Source organism: Desmodus rotundus, chromosome 3 (genome assembly GCF_022682495.2).
Source record: "Desmodus rotundus isolate HL8 chromosome 3, HLdesRot8A.1, whole genome shotgun sequence".
Lineage (NCBI taxonomy): Eukaryota > Metazoa > Chordata > Mammalia > Chiroptera > Phyllostomidae > Desmodus > Desmodus rotundus.
Window position 1 is genome coordinate 143,796,503 of NC_071389.1, and position 23,159 is coordinate 143,819,661.

The 23,159-nt window shown below is 34.1% G+C and overlaps 1 protein-coding gene across 4 annotated transcripts in view; it reads right to left on the reverse strand.

Annotated features, from left to right (window-relative positions):
* The window catches only part of MON2 (MON2 homolog, regulator of endosome-to-Golgi trafficking), a 108,821-nt gene that overhangs the window by 58,633 nt on the left and 27,029 nt on the right, over positions 1-23,159 (reverse strand). For all 4 annotated transcript variants that reach the window (XM_024576267.3, XM_024576266.3, XM_053921223.2 and 1 more), the window contains 7 exons: positions 20,396-20,525; positions 18,452-18,549; positions 17,561-17,686; positions 13,929-14,123; positions 4,468-4,592; positions 3,930-4,066; positions 2,916-3,069 (listed from right to left, as the gene is read on the reverse strand). In XM_024576267.3, the coding sequence (XP_024432035.1) occupies positions 2,916-3,069; positions 3,930-4,066; positions 4,468-4,592; positions 13,929-14,123; positions 17,561-17,686; positions 18,452-18,549; positions 20,396-20,525 (965 nt within the window). The remainder of the gene's footprint in view (positions 1-2,915; positions 3,070-3,929; positions 4,067-4,467; positions 4,593-13,928; positions 14,124-17,560; positions 17,687-18,451; positions 18,550-20,395; positions 20,526-23,159) is intronic.

Genomic DNA, 23,159 nt, shown 5'->3' on the forward strand with positions numbered 1-23,159 from the left:
TAAAGCAAAGCCCACACTCTCTTACCTCACTGTTTCAGTGCTATTTTATTATAACTACTACATAAATTCTCCTCTTTTATAAAACATAACACATTTATTTAAATATTTAAAAACTAAGGTCAAGTTGCAAAAACTGTTACAAGCCCAACTTTGAAAGGAGCCACTGTAGAGAACTGAAAGAATACAGGACTTCCAGCCAAGATGGAGGCATAGGTAGATATGCCTTGCTTCCTCGCACAACCAAAAGAAAGAAGTACAACAAAAAATTTAAAAACAAAAAACCAGACAGCCAGGAAATCAAACCATATGGAAGTTTGATGACCAAGGAGTTAAAGAAGAAACATTCATCCAGACTGGCTGGAGGGGCAGAAATGGACAGCCAGGGAGGACAGGACATGTGGCAAGGCAGTGGCTGGAAGACAGAACAGGTGAGGTGGCAGCTGCTGGACGGGCAGTCTCACATTGGCGTGGGGATAAACTAGGAGGAACAACTGGGGAAAGAGACAGATGGCGCAATCCAGGGTTCCATCGCAGGGAAATACAGCCTCAAAACTTCTGGCTGTAAAAATCTGTAGGCGTTGCCTGGGTGGGAGAAACTCCCTGTCTCATAGAAGAGTCTGTTGGAGGGACCCACAGGATCCTAGAACATACACAAACCCACCCACCTGGGAGTCAGCACTAGAAGGGACCAATTTATTTGTGGGTAGCTGAGGAAATGGCTGAAAGAAGTGGAGAACCCAGCAAGGGAAGCGGAATTGTTCCCTCTTGGACCCCTTTACCACACACAGTGACACAAGACAGTGACCAGGGTTGCCCTGCCCTGGTGAATATCTAAAGCTCTGCCCCTTACACTGGAGCAGGTGCACTGAGACAAAGAAATATGGCCCAAATGAAAGAACAGATCAAAACTCTGGAAAAAGTACTAAGCAACAGGAGATAACCAACATATCAGATGCACAGTTTAAAACACTGGTAATCAGTATGCTCGCAGAAATGATTGTGTATGGACGCAAAATAAAGGAAGAAGTGAAGGCTATACAAAGTGAAATAAAGAAAAATATACAGGGACCAACAGTGAAGAGAAGGAAACCATACTTAAATCAACAATATGGAATAGAAGGAAGAAATAAACATTTAAAAAAAAATTTTTTGTTATTCAATTACAGTTGTGTGCCTTTTCTCCCCATCCCTCCACCCCACCCCAGCTGAACCCCCCTCCCTCCTCCACCTCCACCCTCCCCCTTGATTTAAACATTTAACCAGAACAGAAAGAAGAAACAAGAACTCAAAAAAAAAAATGAAGACAGGCTTAGAAGTCTCTGGGACAACTTTAAACGTTCCAACATCCGAATCATAGGGGGTGCCAGAAGGAAAAGAGAAAGAGCAAGAAATTGAAAACTTATTTGAAAAAAAAATGAAGGAAAACTTCCCCAATCTGGCAAAGGAAATAGACTTGAAAGTCCAGGAACCTCAGAGTCCCAAAGAAATCGGACCCAAACAGGAACACACCAAGACACATCATAACTAAATTACCCAACATTAAAGATAAAGAGAGAATCTTAAAAGCAGCAAGAGAAAAGGAAACAGTTACATACAAAGGAGTTCCTATAACACTATCAACTGATTTCTCAACAGAAGCCTTGCAGGCAAGAAGGGGCTGGAAAGAAGTATTTGAAGTCAGGAAAGATAAGGATCTACCTCCAAGATGACTCTATCCAGCAAAGCTGTCATTTAGAATGGAAGGGCAGATAAAGTGCTTCCAAGATAAGGTCAAGTTAAAGGAGTTCATCATCATCAAGCCCTTACTATATGAAATGTTAAAGGGACTTATCTAAGAAAAAGAAGAAAATCAAAACTATGAACAGTAAAATAATAACAAACTCACAACTATCAACAACTGAATCTAAAAAACAAAAATGAAAACAAACTAAGCAAACAACTAGAACAGGAACAGATTCCCAGAAATGAAGATCACATGGAGGGTTATCAGTGGGGAGAGGGAGAGGGAGAACAGGGGGAAAGGCACAGGAAGTAAGAGGCATAATTGGCAGGTACAAAATAGTTAGGGGGAGGTTAAGAATGGTATAGGAAATGGAGAAGCCAAAGAACTTAAATGTATGACCCATGGACATGAACTAAAAGGGGGAATTCTGGAGGGAGAGGGGTGCAGGGAAGAGGAGAATAAAGAGGGAGAAAAATAATGGGACAACTGTAATAGCACAATCAATAAAATATACTTAAAAAAAGAATATAAGGTTATCAATACTTATGTTAAGACTACTTCTGTGTATATACCAGTTAACTTTTTTAATTATAACACATTTAAAAGTCTAAAAAGAACAGAATACACAACTAAGATTTATATATGAGGTTTCAAGAAAGTAATGAAAATAATTTTATACTGAATCTCACAATGAATTAATGAAATATGCCAATTAACAGGGAAGCTCCAATGTGAACATGCTAATTAATCCACGTACAAAAGAACACCCAATGTTTTCTGGCTGAAAAGTTGACATACCACTGCTCTCTTTTTATAGAAGAGGAAAATAAAATTTAAAAAGGTGAACTAATTTGCTGAAGGTAACTCAGTACTATTAGAAAACCTAAGTTTACAGATCTGAAATCAAGCCATACAGTTAAATCAAAACACCATACAAAATAGCAGAATAGGTACCTAGGTAAAAAGTCACAATTTGTTTTATAATGCTGTTAACAATTTCCAAATAGTACCGAAAAAAAAAAAAAAAGCCAGTCCTACCTAAGTTTCTCAAAATAAAAAACAAGAAAATCAGTTCTAAAAATGTGTTAAAAATATAGGTCTAAAATTTAAAATATAATAGAATAACATTTTAGGATACAATATCATTCCCAACAATATCATTTTTTACCAAAATAGTGCTACTACTACTTACTAGGTTGCTTTAGCACTGCCTTGTACTGTTATAGTCAGAATAGGTATCCAAGTTCCTCTATATTCAAATGCTGGTAGTAAAGTAACACCTCCACCAATCCCCAATATTCCTGAGTTAGCTGGTGCTGAGACAGTGCCACCTGCATTATTGTTTCCTATTATATAAGGGGAAGATAACAAAGATACCATTTTAGTACTTAATTACAAATCACCAGTAGTCAAAGACCTGGTCAATTTTTAGAAACAGTGTTACAGGCATGGGCCTGCAAACCAAAGCACTGCCAGTTCGATTTCCATTCAGGGCACATGCCTGGGTTGCAGGCCATGTCCCCAGTAGGGGGTGTGCAAGAGGTAACCACACACTGATGTTTCACTCCCCCTGTTTCTCCCTTCCTTCCCCTCTGTCTAAATATAAGTAAATAAAATCTTTAAAAAAATTAAAACAGTGCTATAGGAATGGACATCACACAAATAAATGAAATTAATCCTACTTTGGCTACTAGAGTCTACAGACAAAGTTTATAATATGCCTTCCATCAGTCACTTTTTATTAGAGGTGGAGAAGAAAAAGAAGGTAAAGGGAAACAAGGAGACATTGATTTCCAAATTTAAATCAAGTTCACCTGTTTTGTTAAAAGAACAACTAAAAGATCTCCTGACATACTAACCAGACTTTTTAAAAGAGAGGCAACAAATGAGGTTAATTCTAAAATGAACATTAGCATCTAAACTTTTGTTACTAGAGAAACTGAAAATATATCAGAAAAGAAAGCATATTCTGGAGAGAAATAAACACAGTTGCTTCTGTGAGATCAAATTATTCTTTAAATGTTAAGTCTTTATTTGTACTTATATATAAAATATAAAATATAAACAAATATAATGTGTTATAAAACAGATATAATACAGTTAGGTAATCCAAATTTCTCTAGTCACAAGATTTCTATAAAACATCTGCTAGGACTAGTGAATATTACAAATTATGACAGAAGATAAAAATATGAAGAAGCCTTACCAGCTGGGTTTGCTGTAGCAGGATTTCCGGTAGGAGGGACAAGAAACAATGACTGGATAAAAGATCCCAGTGCATTCACAATATCACGAAAAACCTTGGTAGAATGCTGTTTCATATCATAGGACTGACAAAATGACCTGTAAAATAATTTTAAATGTTTCTGGGGAAAATATTTAGACATATTAAAACTTTTTGACTTTTTTTATCTAGTAATATTAATAGTCAGTCTCGGTGCTACACTTAAAACTTCATATTTGAGTGATTTTCCTAATTTAGGACAAAGGTCCAGAGTGAGGTTAATGTTCTAAAAAAATTATCTTGGCCATGTTAACTCACTAAATTCGGCTGATGGCTCTCACTAACCACACTTTTTGCCACTTTCCAGTTCTTTCCACACCCACACCCCAACCCTCCCCATACGTAAACAATATACTTCTTTTGTTTAGAAATCACTAAATACTTGGGAATAAATACTTAAACTCTTCCTACTGGCATAAACATGAACCTATACATTTAACAAAGTATTGCTGAGGCTTACCTTAACAGCTGAGGCTGCACACAGAGTCTGTGTATTGATTCTACTGCGACGGCTCGGAGCCACTGTGGTTTATCTGCATCCAGAAATTTCACCAGAAGTGACAGAAATATCTCACATTCAGTTACCTAAAGAGTGTAAGATTTTTAAATAATACTTCTTTAAATTTAAGTATTATAAATTGCATTCTTATTCTTAACTTGGTCCTATGGACAAACGAATAAAATCTTTTAATTTTAAATAAAAATTCTGAATGGGGAGTAGAGAAAAAAAAAAGTAGTTGTATATGGAAAAGCTAACAGTAAAAAACAAAAAAATAGTGTCTCTCTAAATACATCCCTGAAAATACACAATAGTGATCTGCTAACGAGATTAATTTATCATCCTTTTTCTTTAGAAAGTATGAAGCACCATCACGCCACCCTCATTCCTGGCTGGTAAGCTGTTGATAGGATATGCTCTACCCCTTCAGTAATACTACATGGTTTTTCCATGTTTTCTCTTGCTGTTTAAAAACAAACAGAAAATAAGCCAAGACACCTTTAGTGTATGTTTTCTAGTAGGAAAACAAAAAGGAACCTTCAGCAGTTGACAGGTATGAGATACATGAAATACCTAGAACAAAGCTTGGTACATAGTTATTAAACATCAGTTATCATTACCTTTGTTAATAACACGAACCACCTGTTCTGCGAGCTGTTTGTATATAAATAATGTTTAAAGCCCATTTCTCAACATTATTCATTAAATGTCTGATGACTGAATGAATGAAGAAAATGTAACCAATCTATCACAGTTTAGAGGATTGTTTCTATTACATGTTAGTTGAGGACAAACAGGACCTCTGGGAGGTAAGAATTAACCTGACATCTGTGATCACTGGGCTGAACTGAATCTTCCTTTTATTCCAAGTGTGACAAGTTTTTGCGTGTTTTAGCTAGGGGTGCCCTGAAATCAGTGAGTATACAAGGTCTGTCCTGAAAAAGTCCAGCCATCGGTTTGAGTGTCATGGATGCAACCTGGCAGCCAAGGAGAGTGGACTGGAATGCTCACGTGTGGATAATGAAGCAATAAATCTGCATCAAATTTTGTGTTAGGTTTGAACAACCCTCTGTGGAAACTATTCAGATGATTCAGAAGGTTGCAGCTATGGGTAACTGGTGACTGGCAGCTTCATCACAACACGCCCACACATGCATCACCTCTCCCGCAGAGTTTTTTGGGGAAACATCAAATCACCCAGGTGACTCAGCCCCCCTACAGCCCAGATAAGATGCTCTGCGACTTCTGACTTTTCCCAAACTACAATCACCTTTGAAAGGAAACTGAAGAAACAAAAGCTTATGGCCAGGGAGTAAATTCAGCATAAAATAGATACTAATAAAAGTAAAAGCACGGAAAAAAAAAAAAGAGAGATTTCAGACTGTCAATGAGTCAGGAAAATATGATGGGGCAGCTGATGGTGACTGGGAGAACTGTGTGAGTTCCCAAGGTGCCTGCTTTGAAGGGGACTGAGGTGTCACTGTCCTATGTACAATGTTTCTTATATCTTGGATCTTCTTCAAGAAATGTCTCTAATTTTCCTATTACATGGCTGAATAGCTTCTGGACAGACCTTGTACCATGAGACAAGAAATCTGAGGAATATAGCAGCCCTCAGAATTTTAGCCCACAGTCTTAGCAGTTGGTAATCTTTTAAAAAAGATTTTATTTATGGAGAGGGGAAGAGCAAGAGAAAGAATGAGAGAGAAATATCAATGCACAACAGATCGGCTGGCTCCCACAGGGACCCTGTGGAGTACCTGGCCTGAAACCCAGGCACGTGCCCTGCCCAGGAATCGAACCAGCGACCTTTCAGTTCACAGGCCGGCACTCAGTCCACTGAGCCACACCAGCCAGGGCAGCAATTGGTAATTTTTAATGCCTTTCCATATTTTGAACTGGATGCTTAAAAGTCAGACATTGTCATGAGGATAAAGAAGGAGGGCTAGTTAAAACCAACTTTACCCTTAGACTGCTGTGACTGGGGAAGTCATAAGGCAGAGGTTTGTCACTGTCCTAAACTTGATGCTGTTGACAAGCACTAGCTTCGGAAGTCAGATGGCTCAGTTTCTTTAAGAAACAACTTTGTGGATAAAAACAAGCTGAGTAACCTTATTTTAAAGGACCTACACCCTTCCTGAGAAATAATATGAGAAAAATATACTCTAAAACAAAGTGGCATGCAAATACAGAATGCATTATTATTTTTTTAATGAAATTATCCTTTTAGTAAAGAAGTCTTAAAAGAAAGAATCATGGGCAACGGTTATATCTATCGAAGAATTTTAACATGAGTAGGTCTTTCAAATTGTGCTCTATTTGCTTTAGAGTAGAAGTAAAATATAAATGTGGTGATATAACTGATGGCTCATCAGTTAGGTTTTCAGCCAAGAAAACAAAGGCTCTCAGAATCATTAAGTATATCACAGCCAAAGAAATTACTAATAGAAAACTTGCCTTAAAAGAGTGCATCATCTCTTCTATGACAGAGTGACTCCAATACAAATCAATCACTTAATTTATGCTATAGCTACTGAAATATTGTGATCTGAGTAAAAGAGAGAGCCTCTCTCCTGAAGTCTGGAACTTTGCTCTCCCTTCCTCCTTGCCAAGTGTGAAAGTCTAATCAGAGAACTAGTGCTGAGGACACTGAATTGTTCTCGAGGGCGTCAAGGAAAGGACCCTATTTTGGAACTCTTGAGCCTTTCCCCCTAGACGTTGCAGTCACAGGGAAACAGGTATCAAGTTTAGTACCTATGGCTTAAGTCCAATTGTGGTATGAAGATACTTCACGAACTCCATTATATACTAGCATGAGGGTGATGAATGTTCCTGAATTTTTATAGTCTTTTGCTACTGGATAACAGTCAAGAAATAATGGATATTTAAGAAGAATCAAAGTCATCCTGGTGGAAATACTAATAAATGTCTAATAAGGAATCATGTATATAAGATAATTGTTGGCTTATGAGATGTTGAAGAAAGCAGGTAGAATATTTAAAGGCAGGAGTCATGGAATTATTAGTGACAAGATCCTCTGTTAGAGAAATGTATGTGCATTAGAAAATTAGGTTGGATAAGTCAATTTAGCCCCTTTCATTCCTTTCTAGAAGCAGTAAGTCAAATTCAGAGAAGAGATATACTGAGATATACTCAGGTCTTTTAAACTGTGTTCTTATTTGCTTTAGAGTGGAAGTAAAATATAAACATGGTGATAAATTGATGGCTCATTGTTATAACTATGTTTCATAAATTCCTTAAAGATATCTTCTTTAGAAAGATACCTGGGCATGGAGCCTAAATGATTCAGCGGGCAGAGAATCTAGCTTGGATGTTAGAAAGGGGTAAGAATATGGTACAGTTGATGTTTTATCTGTACCTAAATGACTGGGGCATTCTAATTTCCTCTAGTCAATCTAGTTATGCTAACAGTACTAACTTTTGAAGATTACTTATCTTCCGCTCTGAGCTACTTGAGAGAACAAGATATGCTGATGAATGTTGGGAGGAATGCTGATTCTCCAATGCAGGGGTGTCAAACTCATTTTCACCAGGGGCCACATCAGCCTTGAGGTTGCCTTCAAAGGGCCAAATGTAATTTTAGGATGGTATAAATGTAACTACTCCTTAACAGTTAAGTGAGAGCTGGGCGCTGCTGCAGGGCAGAAACAATGTGCTAGGCTGGAAGAAAAAAGGTGGAGGGCTGGGTTCCGCCCAAGGGCCTTGTGTTTGCCACTTGTGCTCTAGTGCACTGGTTCTTACAAGAGAGAGAGCACAAGCTGTCCAGTGTCTCTCTATATAAGGGAACTAATCCCATCATGAGGGTCCTACTCTCATGACCTCATATAAACCTAATTATCTCCCAAAGACCTCATCTCCAAATACCATCATATTAGAGGGGACACAATTTAGCACAAGTTTTATAAAAAGAAAAGATGACTTGGTAATTCTTGGTTTGGGAACAGAAATAAAATGTGAATTCTGCATTTGTTATGATGAAGATGTAAACATGTACATTATTGCTGAGAACAGAAGACGTGGTTGCCATGACTGACTAGTGGAAATGAAAAGGAAAATGAGGTTCTGGCAGGGTGGTTTAGTTGAGTGGAGTGTCATCACATACACCAAAAGGTTGCAGGTTCAAGTCCCCGTCAGGGCACATACCTAGGTTGTGGGTTCAGTTCCCAGTTGGGGAGTGTATGGGAGGCAACCACTCGATGTTTCTCTCTCTCTCTCTCTCTCTCCCCCTCCCCTCTAAAATCAATAAACATATCCTCAGCTGAGAATTTTTAAAAAAAGGAAAAGGAGGAATGACTTCTCTTCCTACAGCCTTATGTTAATTAAGGCAGCATTTTAGAGAGGGAAGAGGAAGATGTCTTCCTAAGACAACTTTGATAATATTTAGGGAATTCCATATTTCATGGTGCATAATAAACACTTTTTGCCCAAATTTTTGAGGGAAAAATAAGGAAGTACATTATACATGGGTAGTATTAATTCTGTATCTATATAAATGTTTTTAATTCTTTTATTTAGGCTTATTCTTATGCAATGAAAGTATAACTCTAGAAAGCAAAAATGATGTCCATATGCAAATAGTACCTTGGAATACAATAATCGGTTTTGTTTCTAAATATAAATAAAAAATTGAACTAAAAAATTAAAATGAAAAATATTTTCTTGGAAGTTTGAGCCAAAAACATGGGTGTGCATTACACATCGGAGCATACTATACACAGCAAAATACGGTAAGTAGGAAAGTGACATATATTTGGCCTAGTCCCAGGCAATAAAGTCTCTTAGTTTTTGCTTATCTGGGGAAGTCTTAATTTTACCTTCACTTATGGAGGAAAGTTTTGCTGGATATGATATTCTTAGATGACTGCTCCCCTCCCCACCCCAGTACTTTGACTATGTCATTCCATTCCCTTCTGGCTGAAGATATTTCTGCTGAGAAATCTGATTAGTATCTTCTGAGAGCAACCTTGCACTTCAAGAACTGCTTTTCTTTTGTTGCTTTAAAGATTCTTTGTGACTTTTGACAGCTTGATTATGTCTTAGAATAGACCTCTTTGTATTAATTCTAGTTTGAATTTTTTAAGCTTTAAGTGAATTTGTATTTGTCTCTTTCTTCAAATTTGAGAAATTTTCAGCCATAACTTCTTCAAACAGGCTCTCTGCCCCTTTCTCCCCTAGTCTCCCATAATGCATTGTGAAATTACAGGATATTATACATATAGATCTATGCCCCAGACACAGAACTCCTAAAACCCTTTTATATAGGATTCTAATATTTGGTCTTTGACCCTTAATTCCTGACAAAGATCACCTAAAATGTAATTTTCTAAGTGATAGGAGCATCTTTTGTTCTAATGAGGTAATTTTCGGTGGAAGCCAGGATAGGGGGAATTTACCAGAAAGACCAAGCCATGATTACAAGATTGGTACTTTCAGGACTACCCCCAATTCTCTGGAGAGAGAAGAGAGGTGGACATTGAGTTAATTGATGCCTCCATGATGAAACCACCATAAAAATCCCAAAAGTATGAAGTTTGGGGAGTTTCCAGGTTGGCAAATACATCAACATGTTAGGAGGATGGCGCACCTCAACTTCATGGGGACAAAAGCTCCTGCTCTCAGGACCCTTCCTGACTATACCCTATGTATCTCTCCATTTGCCTGGTCATTGGTATCCTTTAAACATCCTTTGTAATAAATCAGCAATACAGGTTACTCCCACTATCCAAAGTAGAGCATTCCTAAAAGAATATTAGTAAGCCGAAATGGAGTAAAGCTGAGTATCCCCTACTTACCAATAGTTTGCATTACACCACTTTGCTTTTACAAAAGACCAACATTAGTACAGCAACATTTTTCATGAAAGCAAAAATCCTTTATATATTTCTTTCAGTTAACAAAACAGGCACTAATGTAGGGTCTCAGAAAAGTGAAGTGGCTTAACACAAACTTTCAGAAAGTAGGGGGATACCTCTAAAAAGTAAAATGTTTTCCTAGGTTCTGTGAACCATTCTAGCAAATTATTTAAACCAGAGTGAGTGTCATCGGAACCTCCCATTTGTAGCCAAGTTAGACAGAAGTTGTGGGTTACCTGGTTACCCACTTTTATGGAATCGAAATGTAGGACACCCAGCTGCCAGAGACTTGGTAAATGTAGGAAAAAAACTCCACATCTGGTGTCAGAGGTATTGTATGAGTAGAACACAGTTCTTTTTTCTTAGACATGCATATATTGGTTTGCTCCCATAAGTCCCTTAGGGTCTCTTAATTCTTTTTTTCTTTTTGCTCCTCTGACTTGACAATTTCAAATGGCCTGTCTTTAAGTGTGTCAATTCTTTCTTCTGCTCGATCCAGTCTGCTGTTATCTCCTCTGGTAAATTTTCACAACCGTTCAGAATTCTTCAGCTTCAGAATTTGTTCGTTTGTTTTTTATACAGTTTCTATGATTTTGTTAATCTCATTTTGTTCATACACAATTTTCCTGATTTCATTTAATTGTCTGTGTTCCCTTTTAGCTCATTGAGCATCTTTATGGTAGTTATTTTAAATTCTTCATCAGGTAACTAATGGTGCTCCCTTTCTTTAGGGTCAGTTTCTGAAGATTTATTTTATTCCTTTGATTGGACCATGTTTTCCCTTTTATTGCCATATTTTCTGTTTAAATTGGGCATTTGAGAATACAGTCAACTCTGTTATTCTTTATGGATTCGTTTTATAGATAAAAGATCTTCACCCATCAATCCAGCTAGAGAATTTTGGGATCCTCACAAGCCTTTTCTGCTGATGTGTCTCCTCTGGGCTTGTATGTGTAATTTCAGAGCTCAAGAGGTTTGCCTGTTTCTACTCAGGAGCTCCCCTGGTGTATGTCTGGAGTATTGCAGTCTCTAGTACTGTAGCAAGCCTTAGGGCTTGGCTTGCCTTTGTTTTCAACAGACCCCCAGGCATTTAAGGGTGCTGCCACCTTTCCTGTCAGTGCTCCAAGAATTAGGTAAAACAAAAACCAGTCCCTTGGGTAGTACTGCAAAAAGTCAAAATGCTGGTTATACATTTCATCCTTTTTTCCCACCTGAAGGAGAAGCTGTAAGTTTCAAACTTTCTCTTAATCATGCCTGTGCTGTGCTGTGATGTGCTGTTCTGTGCTGTGCTGTGCCAGGAGTGGGATGACATATAGCAGGTAGGCGTAATGGGCTGTCCTACCTACCTACTATAATGACCTTCTTCTTGCCCTTGCACTTGCATGGGGTGCTGTATTCTCTCAACTGGTTTCTGAAGTTTTCACAAATACAATCTGGTATATACACCACTGTTAAATCAGTGTCTCCATGGGAAACAAATGGCCTGGAGTTTCCTATTCCACCATCTTGCTGATTTACTCTGGTTTACATGTTTTAAAAGTTTCTTTGTGTAATGAAACACACTATAAATAAATATAATACACAAAATGTAATAGCTGACATGTAAAGGCTTTTAATCTTTGGAGAAATAAGCTAATTTTCATTTATTTTCAGCAAATTCCAACTCAACTTTAAAAGTTTCTAAGAGTTTTTAATGTAAAGAGTCACAGAATTTCTCCTTTAAAAAATTATTTTTCAATTACATTTTACATTCAATATTATTTTGAATTAGTTTCAGGTACACAGCATAGTGGTTAGATAATCATATACTTTACAAAGTGGTCCCCTGATATTTCAAGTATCACACATAATTATTACACTGTTGACTGTATTCCCTATGCTGTACTTTATTTCTCCATGACTATTTTGTGACTACCAATTTGTAGTTGTTAATCTCTTCACCTTTTTCACCAAGCTTTCTAATCCCCGCTCCCCTCTTGCAACCATAAGTGTGGTCTCTGTATCTATGAGTCTGATTCTATTTTGTTTGTTTATTTTGTTCTTTAGATTAGACATTTAAGTGAAATCATATGTCTGACTTATTTCACTTAGCACAATACTCTTTAGGTCCATCCATGCTGTCGCAAATGGTAAGCTTTCATTCCTTTTTATGGCCAAGTAATATTCCATTGTATGTATGTACCACCACTATAATCCACTAATCTATCAATGGCACTTGGGTTGCTTCCATATTTTGGCCATTGTAAATAACACTGTCATGAACACAGGCGTGTCTGTATTTTTTCCAATTAGTGTTTTGGGTTTCTTCCTCTCCTCCATTTTAATTGTACATAATTATACAACAAAGTCTTGGTTTTTCAATTCAATATAATTGTTGGAAATTATATCAAGTACCTTATATATTGCAGGGAGTACTGATTGTAATTTTTTAAAAGTTAATCCTTACAGAGAAAGATGGAGCTATGAACTAAGTTCATAAACTTATGTACCTATAGTTCATTTATATATTATTAATTTTGGTAGAACAAAAATGTCCAAGCCAACAATTGTGAGTATACTAGAAGACTCTTAAACCCTTGGTACCAAACCCTAATAACTATCCCTAAATAGCAACACATTCTAAAATGATTTGATTTTCTATAGATATTTCTAAACAATGCATTATATACATCAATGTGAATTACAGATATATCCTGTGTGGCCTGAAATACTATGAATGCTTATAAAGATTATTTCTTAATTCATTTTACATAAATGGATTTGGAATATGAAAAGAAAATCTCTAACAAGTATATTGTAAATATAGAAAAAACTTTATTTTAAAGAGCTCTCCTTAGAATTTAGTATAAAAACTACCCACACTATCCATTAGCTTGTAATGTTGTTGCTTATCTCTAACATTACTACATTGACTATTTACAGTAGGTGATAAACCAATTATTTTTATAAATTAAAATGAAAATATAAATGCTAAAAAATCATACAATGCTAAATTTGACTTACCATAAATTAAGAAAATATAATACACCATTTTCTCTGACAAATATTTTTTAAATGTTTAAGAGTAAGCCATTACATTGATACAACTATGACCAGAAATATCACAACATATTCTGTATCCATAAATTTATGTGAAACATACAATATGAACTGGAAGTCAAAATTGATGTCTAATCCTGGAGTTCACCAAATCTTTAACTTCTTAATTTGTTTATATATATGAAATAGTGTAAATGAAAACAGAGTAAGTTGAAGATACTATATTTTAATTTTCATCAAATTATGTGCTTTCAGATAATAGGCCATGACTCTCCTTAATGTATATTAAAAATTCTACATAAATATATTGATAGAAAGATTTAAGAAAGGATAGAATGAACTTTTATACTCTCTAGGAGAATACTTTTATGAGGTATTCTCCTCATAAACTGAGTAACTGAATAAACTGCTTAACTGAAGTAAAACAGATAAATACACTATAACAGATCATCTTCAAGAAAAGCACTGCCTACGATTACACACAAAATACATATGAAAATTAGCACTTACCAAAAGACTGTAAAATTGCTTAATCAGAACAGATACAACTCTCAGCAAACGCATGCAGATAGGAAAATATGGTTTCTCAACTGGGGCTGGAGAAGATGAAGTGTTGGAACCTTGTCTGAACTTTATGTTTGGAGAAAAGAGCTTAATCACAAGAGGACATACTCTTTCTTTTAAGAGGAAGCTGAATTCCTGGTGCTATTTGCAAAAATTTAAAAGAAAAAGGAGAAAAAAGTAATTAACTTAGTTTGTACTTAATGCTACAACAGTTTCACTATTAAAGAAAACTTCTTAATAATCTGGATAGTTAAGCTTTATTATAAGTTTATTATTTTATTTTTTATTGTTTATAAGCAATTCTGAAATTAGTATTACTGTTTGAAAGTGTAAGATCAAAATGACAATCAAATTTCAATAGGTTTTTTTTAAAAGAATATAAATTAAAAACAAACATTTAATGATTTTGGATTTAGTGATGCTTGTTTCTAGGAATTTCAATTTTAGCAGGACACTAACAATTAAAAAAATAAAGAACAGAAGAAAGAAAATAGATTACACCAATTCAGATAAAGCTTTTAAAATAGACAGCTGAGAGAAACCTTGCTTAATAAAGTAAATATAAAAAGTTATACAACTTATTGATTCTTTTGTGCAAAAGTAATTATATTCATGTATGGATGTACTAATTAATTAACACAGTACTTTATTCCACTTAGATTGCTTAAACAGACCACAATAAACTGATAAAAAATACAAATTTTTTAATCTAAAAAAATCTTGCAAAGACTTCATACATTTTACTTTTATACTCATGGTATAGTAAGCAGAAAATCTCCCTTAACCTGTTAATTCCCTACGTAAGTAGTACCATTTTACTGACAATGTAAGGCCTGTAAACCAAAGGGTTGCCAGCAGGATTCCCAGTCAGGGCACATGCCTGGGTTGCAGGCCAGGTCCCCAGTAGGGGGTGTGTGAGAAGCAACCACACATTGATGTTTCTCTCCCTCTCTTTCTCCTTCCCTTCCCCTCTCTCTAGAAATAAATAAATAAAATCTTTTAAAAAATGACAAAAATTTTAACGTATTTTAAAAAATCAGATTCATTCAAGGAAAACAATCAGAGGGAAAAATCAGATTCATTTGAGGAAAAAAATACGGATAAAAAGATGAAAAGCCTTGTATAATTTTACTTCCTACAGAAAAATTACATTAGTCACTTTTAATTCCACATTCTTTCCAGACTTTTATATTCATTTTAATGTACTTTCTAATTCTTTATGCCTAAAATGGACTCTTAAGAGTTTAGTGATTTGAAATTCTACACTCATATCTACAGTTATTTTCTTTGACTGCCAAAATTAATGGCATAATGAAGGTCATTTTCATACTTTACTAAATAATTTTATGTATTGGTTAATTTATGAATATTACAGACAACTCTTAAAGTCTTATCTATTCACTTTTATACCTCACCACTCAACTGATTACAATTGATTTCCTCTGTAATCACCATGAACCACCCCAACTCCATTGAAATTATTCTCATTATATTCATCATGATCTCTGTGTACCAAGCAAACCTTGTCTTTTTGGTCTTCATCTTACCAGATCTCTCGGAAGCACCTGACTTAACTGATTACTTGGTTCATCTTGAAGCTTTCTTTGCCTTTGTGTTTTATATGCCTCATTGTCTCAGATGCACTCATGTCTTTTTGGCCTTATGTTCTTAGTCTCTTTTATGTTCTTATACTTTTATGCCTAACCACTTAACATTGAGATTCCTCAGAGCTCCAGAGTAGGCAGGCCCTGGCTTCCTAGTCTATGCCATTAACATGGGTGATCTTATTCACTCCCATGTCTTCAATTAACTACTATAAGCCACTGCCATTTAAATTTACAATATAACTTCAGCCCCAAACCTTACTCGGAGCTCAAGATGCATAAATTCAACTAACATGCTGCAGTATCTCTTTCTGAAGTATCTGACTGTATTTAAAACTGAATAATTTATGCTTCGTAATGAAAATTTTATCCACAGATTTATTCCATCTTAGCAAGCAATTCCCTGCTTAAGGCAGAAAGCTAGAAGTCATATTTGATTCATAAAGTATAGTAAGTTATGTGATTCTCTGATTTTATCTTGAAGATGGCAAAAAACTGGCTTTTTCCTCCCTCTCACATTTCATTGATTTATTCAGCAATTACTGGCTTACTGCTTAATATGTACCAAAAACTGTACTAGGGAAAGGGGTTCAGGGTTAAGTTCAATTTTGTCCCTGTCCTTATTGAGCTTATTTTCCAGACACAGATCCTTTTTCAGGGTCACTGCTCTGGAGTATTCTTTTCCTATTCTACCTATTTCTCCCAGCTAACTACTCTTTATCCTTCAGGTAAAAGCTTTGTATGTTTGATTCATCACCAACTCCCCACCAGATTTGGTATCTATGTTACTCATTCCCATAGCACTTTTTATACTTTCCCCTCACAGCATTTATCACATCTTATCACTCAATTAACGTTTTCCTCCAAATTAGACTTTTAATTACCACAGGGCCAAAATTTTATCTGTCATTTAATCTGCATCCTTGGCACAGAACACATAGTCCACCCCACTCTGTTTCATAATTCTGGCTGAATTGAGTAAATGATGTGTGAAAGAAAACAAATATTTCTCTCTCAATGAAAACTTTACAAGAGTAAATTCTAGGACCTTACACAGAATAATTCTTCCTCCCACCCCCCGCATTACAACAGGAAGAATAAAAGAGTTAAGAATTGTGTGGGCACAATAAATCTGAAATGTAAAACATTTTTTCAAATCTTTCCCTACAAAATCAGAAAATACAATCCCAAGTACAGAAATTTCTAATTAGCTTCATTTACCAATACATTCATTCATTCATTCATTCATTCATTCACATATTTATCAAAGACCTGCCATATGCCAGGCACTGTTACAGGCATCTGTAAAACAGAGAACTAAGTTCCTGCTTCACAGAGCTTACTTTCCTATAAAGAAAGAGAGAAATTAAGCTAATGTACAAATACATATATGTCAGGAGGTAATAGTGCTGAAAAGAAAAATAAACAGGAGTGAGAAAGATAAGGATATTGGCATGAATAAAAAGTTGTCTTTATACAAAGTGGTTGGGGAAGTTTTGTCTGATAAGTTGAGCATTGAGCAAAGACCTAAAAAAAGTAAGAGAACAAGCCATATGGGAGAAAAGCATTCCAGACCCAGAAAACAGTACAAAGGCCTGAAGCAGGAGTCCACTTGGGTCACTTGAGAAACAGTAAGAATCAGAGTGCTTTTAAAAAGTAATGGCATAGGGAAGACTGAAAAAAATAAGATAAAAGATTTTTGAGGACTGATCATTAAAGGTTCTATACACCATTATTAGGACTTCCTCTTTTACTCTGGGCAAAAATGACATTTATAGAAACAAGTTTACAAAAGACTGAAGAGATCTGACTTGTTTTAAAAGACCATTTCGGATGTGGTATGATAAGCAACTACAACAGAATGGGGCTAGTATAGGTGCAAAGAGACCAGTTAGTAAGCTAATGCAATAATTTAGGTAATCTGTGAAAAAAATCAAAGATTAATTTTGTTGCAAGATACTACAAGTAGCTTACTTGTAAAAAGACTTGTGGAAAATCATTCAGGACTGACTCAAGTAATTCAAGGCCAAATGTGCGAGTCATTTCTGTCATGCCTACTAGCCAGTAAGGAGCATCGGCATTAACCAACTGACAAAGGTCCTGGGAAAATAAGTCAAATAATAAGTAATAAAGAAAACATTCATAGCTGAAATAAAAGATGCTTTTCAAAACTCATAGTTCATAAAATTTTTAAATGTTATTTCTTATACAGTTGTTTTTACTCTTTAGAAACAAAGCATTGGTAATTCAAATTTTGACAAATTGGATTATATAAGAAAACTTTTAAAGAATCACATAACTATCAACAATATAGTACAAAGAAAAATGAATCATTTAACTATTGACAATACAGAGTACACAGATAAATGAACTACAACTATTGACAATATATATAAAGTACAAAGACAAATCTAATGTTCATTTAATGAAAATCCAACATAACCTTTGATCAAAATCAATGAAACTTTCAGTACAGATGAATTTTATTTTACTTAAAAGATTTATTCATGACAAGTAATGTAAAAATCAGGTATTTGTAAATCAAATTATATTAAGTAGACCATTTGTACTTATACTTTCCTATTAAAGAAATTATTTTGTAAGAATAGTCATCTTCAATTTACCTATTTGCTAGTTGTATATTTAACTCATTTTATTTCCTTAAAGTGAAACATAACATTTTATTATGTTAATTAGCTATAAACTCTCTTTAAAGTTTTAGAACTTTTTTGAAATACTACTTTTGACCCTTCAAAATTTGACAATTTTAAAAAATGGCACTAAAAAAATCAGACATATAAAATTCCAAAATAAAAATTCAAAATTATATTCTATAATGAAAAGTACTTTTATTAACTGAAATACCTGGAAAAGCATATATGCATCTTTAGCACAAGGTTTGAGGGTACTGACAGATCTTCTGTTACTATTTGCTTGGACCAGTACTGGTTGTTCTATAATATCTGCAATCAAAATAAGATAGGTTTTAGGGCTTTATAATAACCTTTAACAAATCGAATACTGCATCCTATTTAAAAGGTATGTCTAAAAGAGAAATGTATACTTTAATTAAAAGTTCAGAACTATGCCTCCAAAATGAAAAAAAAAAAGGTAATCTATTTTATACAAAATGTCATAAAAATCAGTTTACTGCCTTACATTCATTTTAATAAGTTTAGTATCTTTAACCAAACATTTGATTTTCCCATTCTCCCACTATCCAGCCCCTTTATTTCATAGATTTGAAATTCACACGATCTTTGAATGTGCCTTTAAATATCAAATATATAAAAGTTTACCACCATAGGTAACCTATATCATCTTGTCATCTTCACAACAATTAACTGCTTGATCTGCCCCAATTACTATGGCAGTTTTAGGTATTAACTAGCTAAGAGTCAGTTTGCTTCCCCACTCAGCATTTCTTTGAATACTAATACAATATCATTCACTATAAATTATGACAAGCGGTTTTGAATAATCATTGACTAAATAACTACTTGAAAGTATGTTCTACCTTATTAGAAAGCATTAAATGAGATATTCATCTTTAGCAACACACAGATGAAACTACCGATCTAGAAATTATATTGAGATTATGAATATATATGACATTCACATTGGAGAACCACCCTGTTCCATCCTTTAAGTTTAATTTCCTTATATTTCAAACTGCTAGAATTCCAACTGCATTTACTATAGTAAAAATGCAGAAAAATCAAAATATCAAAGTTAGTGGAAATATTCTAATAAACCAACAGATTGAGAATACCTGAAACTAAATGTGAAAAAATCTGACCAATGGTTAATTTTAGAAAAAATGACGTAATTATTAGAATAGGCGGTGTTACCAATACTTAACTAGTACCTCCAACTTTATCTGTATTAACAAAAGAACATTAAATAAAATGAAATACTGCATGATATCAAGAGTTTAAAAAAAAAAACAATATATAAAGGGAAAAGTAGTTTAATCTTTTATTTCCTGACTACATAAATCAGAAAAATTGCTCATAATGGTAGCACCTTATGATCTTTCCACTAATCATAAAAAAGTCTGTTTTTCATCTAATAAGGATAATAAGTGAAAAAATCATAATTTCTATAGTTAAAAGTCACCAAATTACAAAAACTGTAATAAACAGTTTATCTGTCAGCTCATTGAAAGGACGTGTTTCTAAGGTTTTAGGAAATTTTTTAAATTATATAAAAAGATGATAAAAGTCACAATAAAAATATGTGATGAAAATAGAAAATGGTTAATCTTTGCATTATATAAATATTCTGTACTAATACATATTAATAGGCAGACAAAAATTCACATGAGGAAACCCACTCTTGTGATTTACACTAAAAAAAATTCAAATGGAAAAAATATATATAAGAAATACTAAATATTAATATGTCAAATACAATGTAAGTATACACTAGGAAACTAGTTCTTTAAATTACAGAATAACAAAAACAAAGAGTAATATGAAAAATATGTATAATGTAATGTTTGGCTAAAAATACATATGATGCTATGTTTGGTATAAAATGTGAAATTATCTTTATTATGAAATCATGCATATATTAGAAATATAAATGAAAATAAAGAGTTGATTTCTAGGGTGACAAAATTGTGGGGGATTTATTTTTTGAATTTCCATTATCAATATAATAATGTTGCTAAAATAAATACTTTTTAAAGTATTCTCATTTTTAGGTAGCCTAAGTTCATAGGAAAAAAGCTGAAAATCAATAGAAGAGAAATCATGGACATAAAAACCACCCACTGTCAAAAGAAAACAACTTTTGTCACGTTACCTCTGTGTCGTTCATCTTCAGCAACCATCCTCTCAAAAACAACAGTAACAACTTGTCGCACTGTAGCAGCAGCTGTATTATTGGTAATATTATCTTTTGTGAAGTGCAGTCGAAAACAAAGAACAATTGCCTAAAAAAAAAATTTTCACTTAGTGTGAAATAAGACAGAAGAACATGACTACTATATTTTATCTTATGTAACTCAAAATTAAATAATTTATGTTCAGCTATCTTAGTGACAAATACTAAAAGTCCTAACCTTTCATACAATAAAACTACAAAAACCCTTCTATTTTTTAAAAAAGAAATATTTATTTGTTTGTTTTTAGAGAGAAGGGAAGGAAGGGAGAAAGAAAGGGAAAGAACCATCACTATGTAGTTGTCTCTCACACGCCCCCAACTGGGGACTTGGCTCACAACCCAGGCATGTGCCCTGAGTGGGAATCGAACTGGCAACCCCTTGGTTTGCAGGCTGGAGCTCAATCCACTGAGCCACACCAGCCAGGGCAGCCTTCTATTTTGAAATAGTTTAAACTCTTAATAAATAAATAAATAAATAAACTCTTAAGGTTAATTTCACATAAGGTTAGCTAAGGTTATGTGAAATACACCATTTACAATTTGGTTCTTTTAATATTTATATAATAATGTGCTGTGCTATATTACCCCAGAATGACTTGCTTTGCAAATAACAAGCACTCAAAGTTTCTTATATCACTAAATCATCTGGAGAAATATATAAACCTGTTAAGCATATAAACAGATAAAATTATAATTTTTAAAAGCAATCATTCTTCTTAAAATCAACTTCATTAAAGTGTAATTTCTATACAACGAACCATATCGCTTCTAAAATTTATAGTTGATGAGTTCTGACCATTTATTCACCCTTGAAACTACTGCCACAATTGAAATATGAGACATTTCCCTCACCCTGACAGTTGCCTTGTGTTCTTTTATAGTCCATGTTTACCTCTTTTACAGGCCATTTTTCCTCTGCCCTTGCCCCAGACAACCCACCCATCTGCTTTTTTCACTATAGATCAGCTGGCATTTTCTATAAATAGAATCATTCAATATGTACTCTTTTGTGTGTGGTTTCTTTCACTTGTTATACTTGTGATATTCATACATGTTGTTCTTTATATCAGTAGTTTGTACTTTTTATTCTGTTCTTGAGTAGTATTCCACGGCATGGGTTTATCCATTCTTGCTTATCCATTAACCTGCTGATGGACATTTGAGATGCATCCACTGTATGGCTATTGTGAATAAAGCTGCTATGAACCTTCATACACAAGTCTCTGTGAAGACAAGTCTTTCTATCTACCTTGGTTAAATAAATACCTAGTAGTGAAATGGTAAGTATAGGTTAAACTTTTAAAGAAACAGCTAGTTTTCCAAAATGGCTTTATAATTTCATATTCCCTCCCGCAGTATGTGTGAGTTCAGAACTATTCTACATCCTGAACACTTGATAAGGTTAGTCTTTTAAAATTTTAGCTATTCTAATGGATGTGTAATGATATTTCCTTATGGTTTTAATTTGCTCTTCCCTGACACATATTGCTGCTGAGCCAATTTCCATCTATTCTTTAGCCATTTGAATATCTTATATTGTGAAGTGTCTGTTGAAATCATTTGTCCATTTTTATTGGGTCTACAAATGTGTTGTGAGAATTTTTATAAACTCTATTTAAAACTCTTTTGTCAGGTATTTTAAATATTTTCCTTCGTTCTGTGACTTCCCTTATGGATTTTTTGCTCTACCTAAGAAATGTCTGTCTACCCATGGTATAGTTTCCCCTATGTATTCTCCTAGGTGTTTCACAGTTTTAAAAGAAACATTTTTTAATGAAATATGATAGTTTAAATTCTATACCTATTATATTAATTATACTAAAAGCTTTTAAGGAAACAAAGAGCCTACCACTACCACTCTTTAAATTCCAAATGTACAGAAGCTTTCATATTACTCAATTTTGTATTATTTCTTTATACTTCACTTTGTATTCCAAAATATTGCATTTCCAAATTAACCAACATACTAAAACTAATGTCTATATTTCCTTACAAAACTATAATCAGTTCTTATTACTTTGGTAGGTCACATAATAATCTTTTATAAAATTTTTAAAAATTACATATATCTCAGAACAATAATCTGACAGCTAGAAATGAAGAGGAACTACATACAACAAAATTATATACAGAGTGTGGCAAAAGGAGGTTTACACTTATTTGTATGGCAAATAATACAGTAATTAATAAATAATAACACAAAAATAAACTGTGTTTCACATACAACTATAAGCCTACTTTTGCCCAACCCTCTTTAAAAAAATACATATTTTATAGAGCAGGTATGAGCTTTAAAGAATAAGCTATTCATAATTAAATAAAATTTCATTATGACCTAAGCATATCAAAAAACAACTAGAAAATATATACTCTCTAGTGATTGTATATATAACCTAATCTGACAAAATGCTTTTCTACTTGGTAAGCCATTCATCCTTAAAGGCATGCTAATTATAATACAACTATTAGTTGAAGTTTAATAAATTCCTTAAACAATAAACCATTAATTGAAGACTGTTCTTTATATTAGTCTCTGTACTTTCTGTTCTTTAGACATGTTTAATAATTTTCAAAAAGCTTTAAAGAGTGAAACAAATAATAGACAAGCAATTATATATTCCAAAGAAGGTGGGAGTAGTAAGAAATGAGAAATTCCTCTCATACATGCAGCGTTATACGGTAT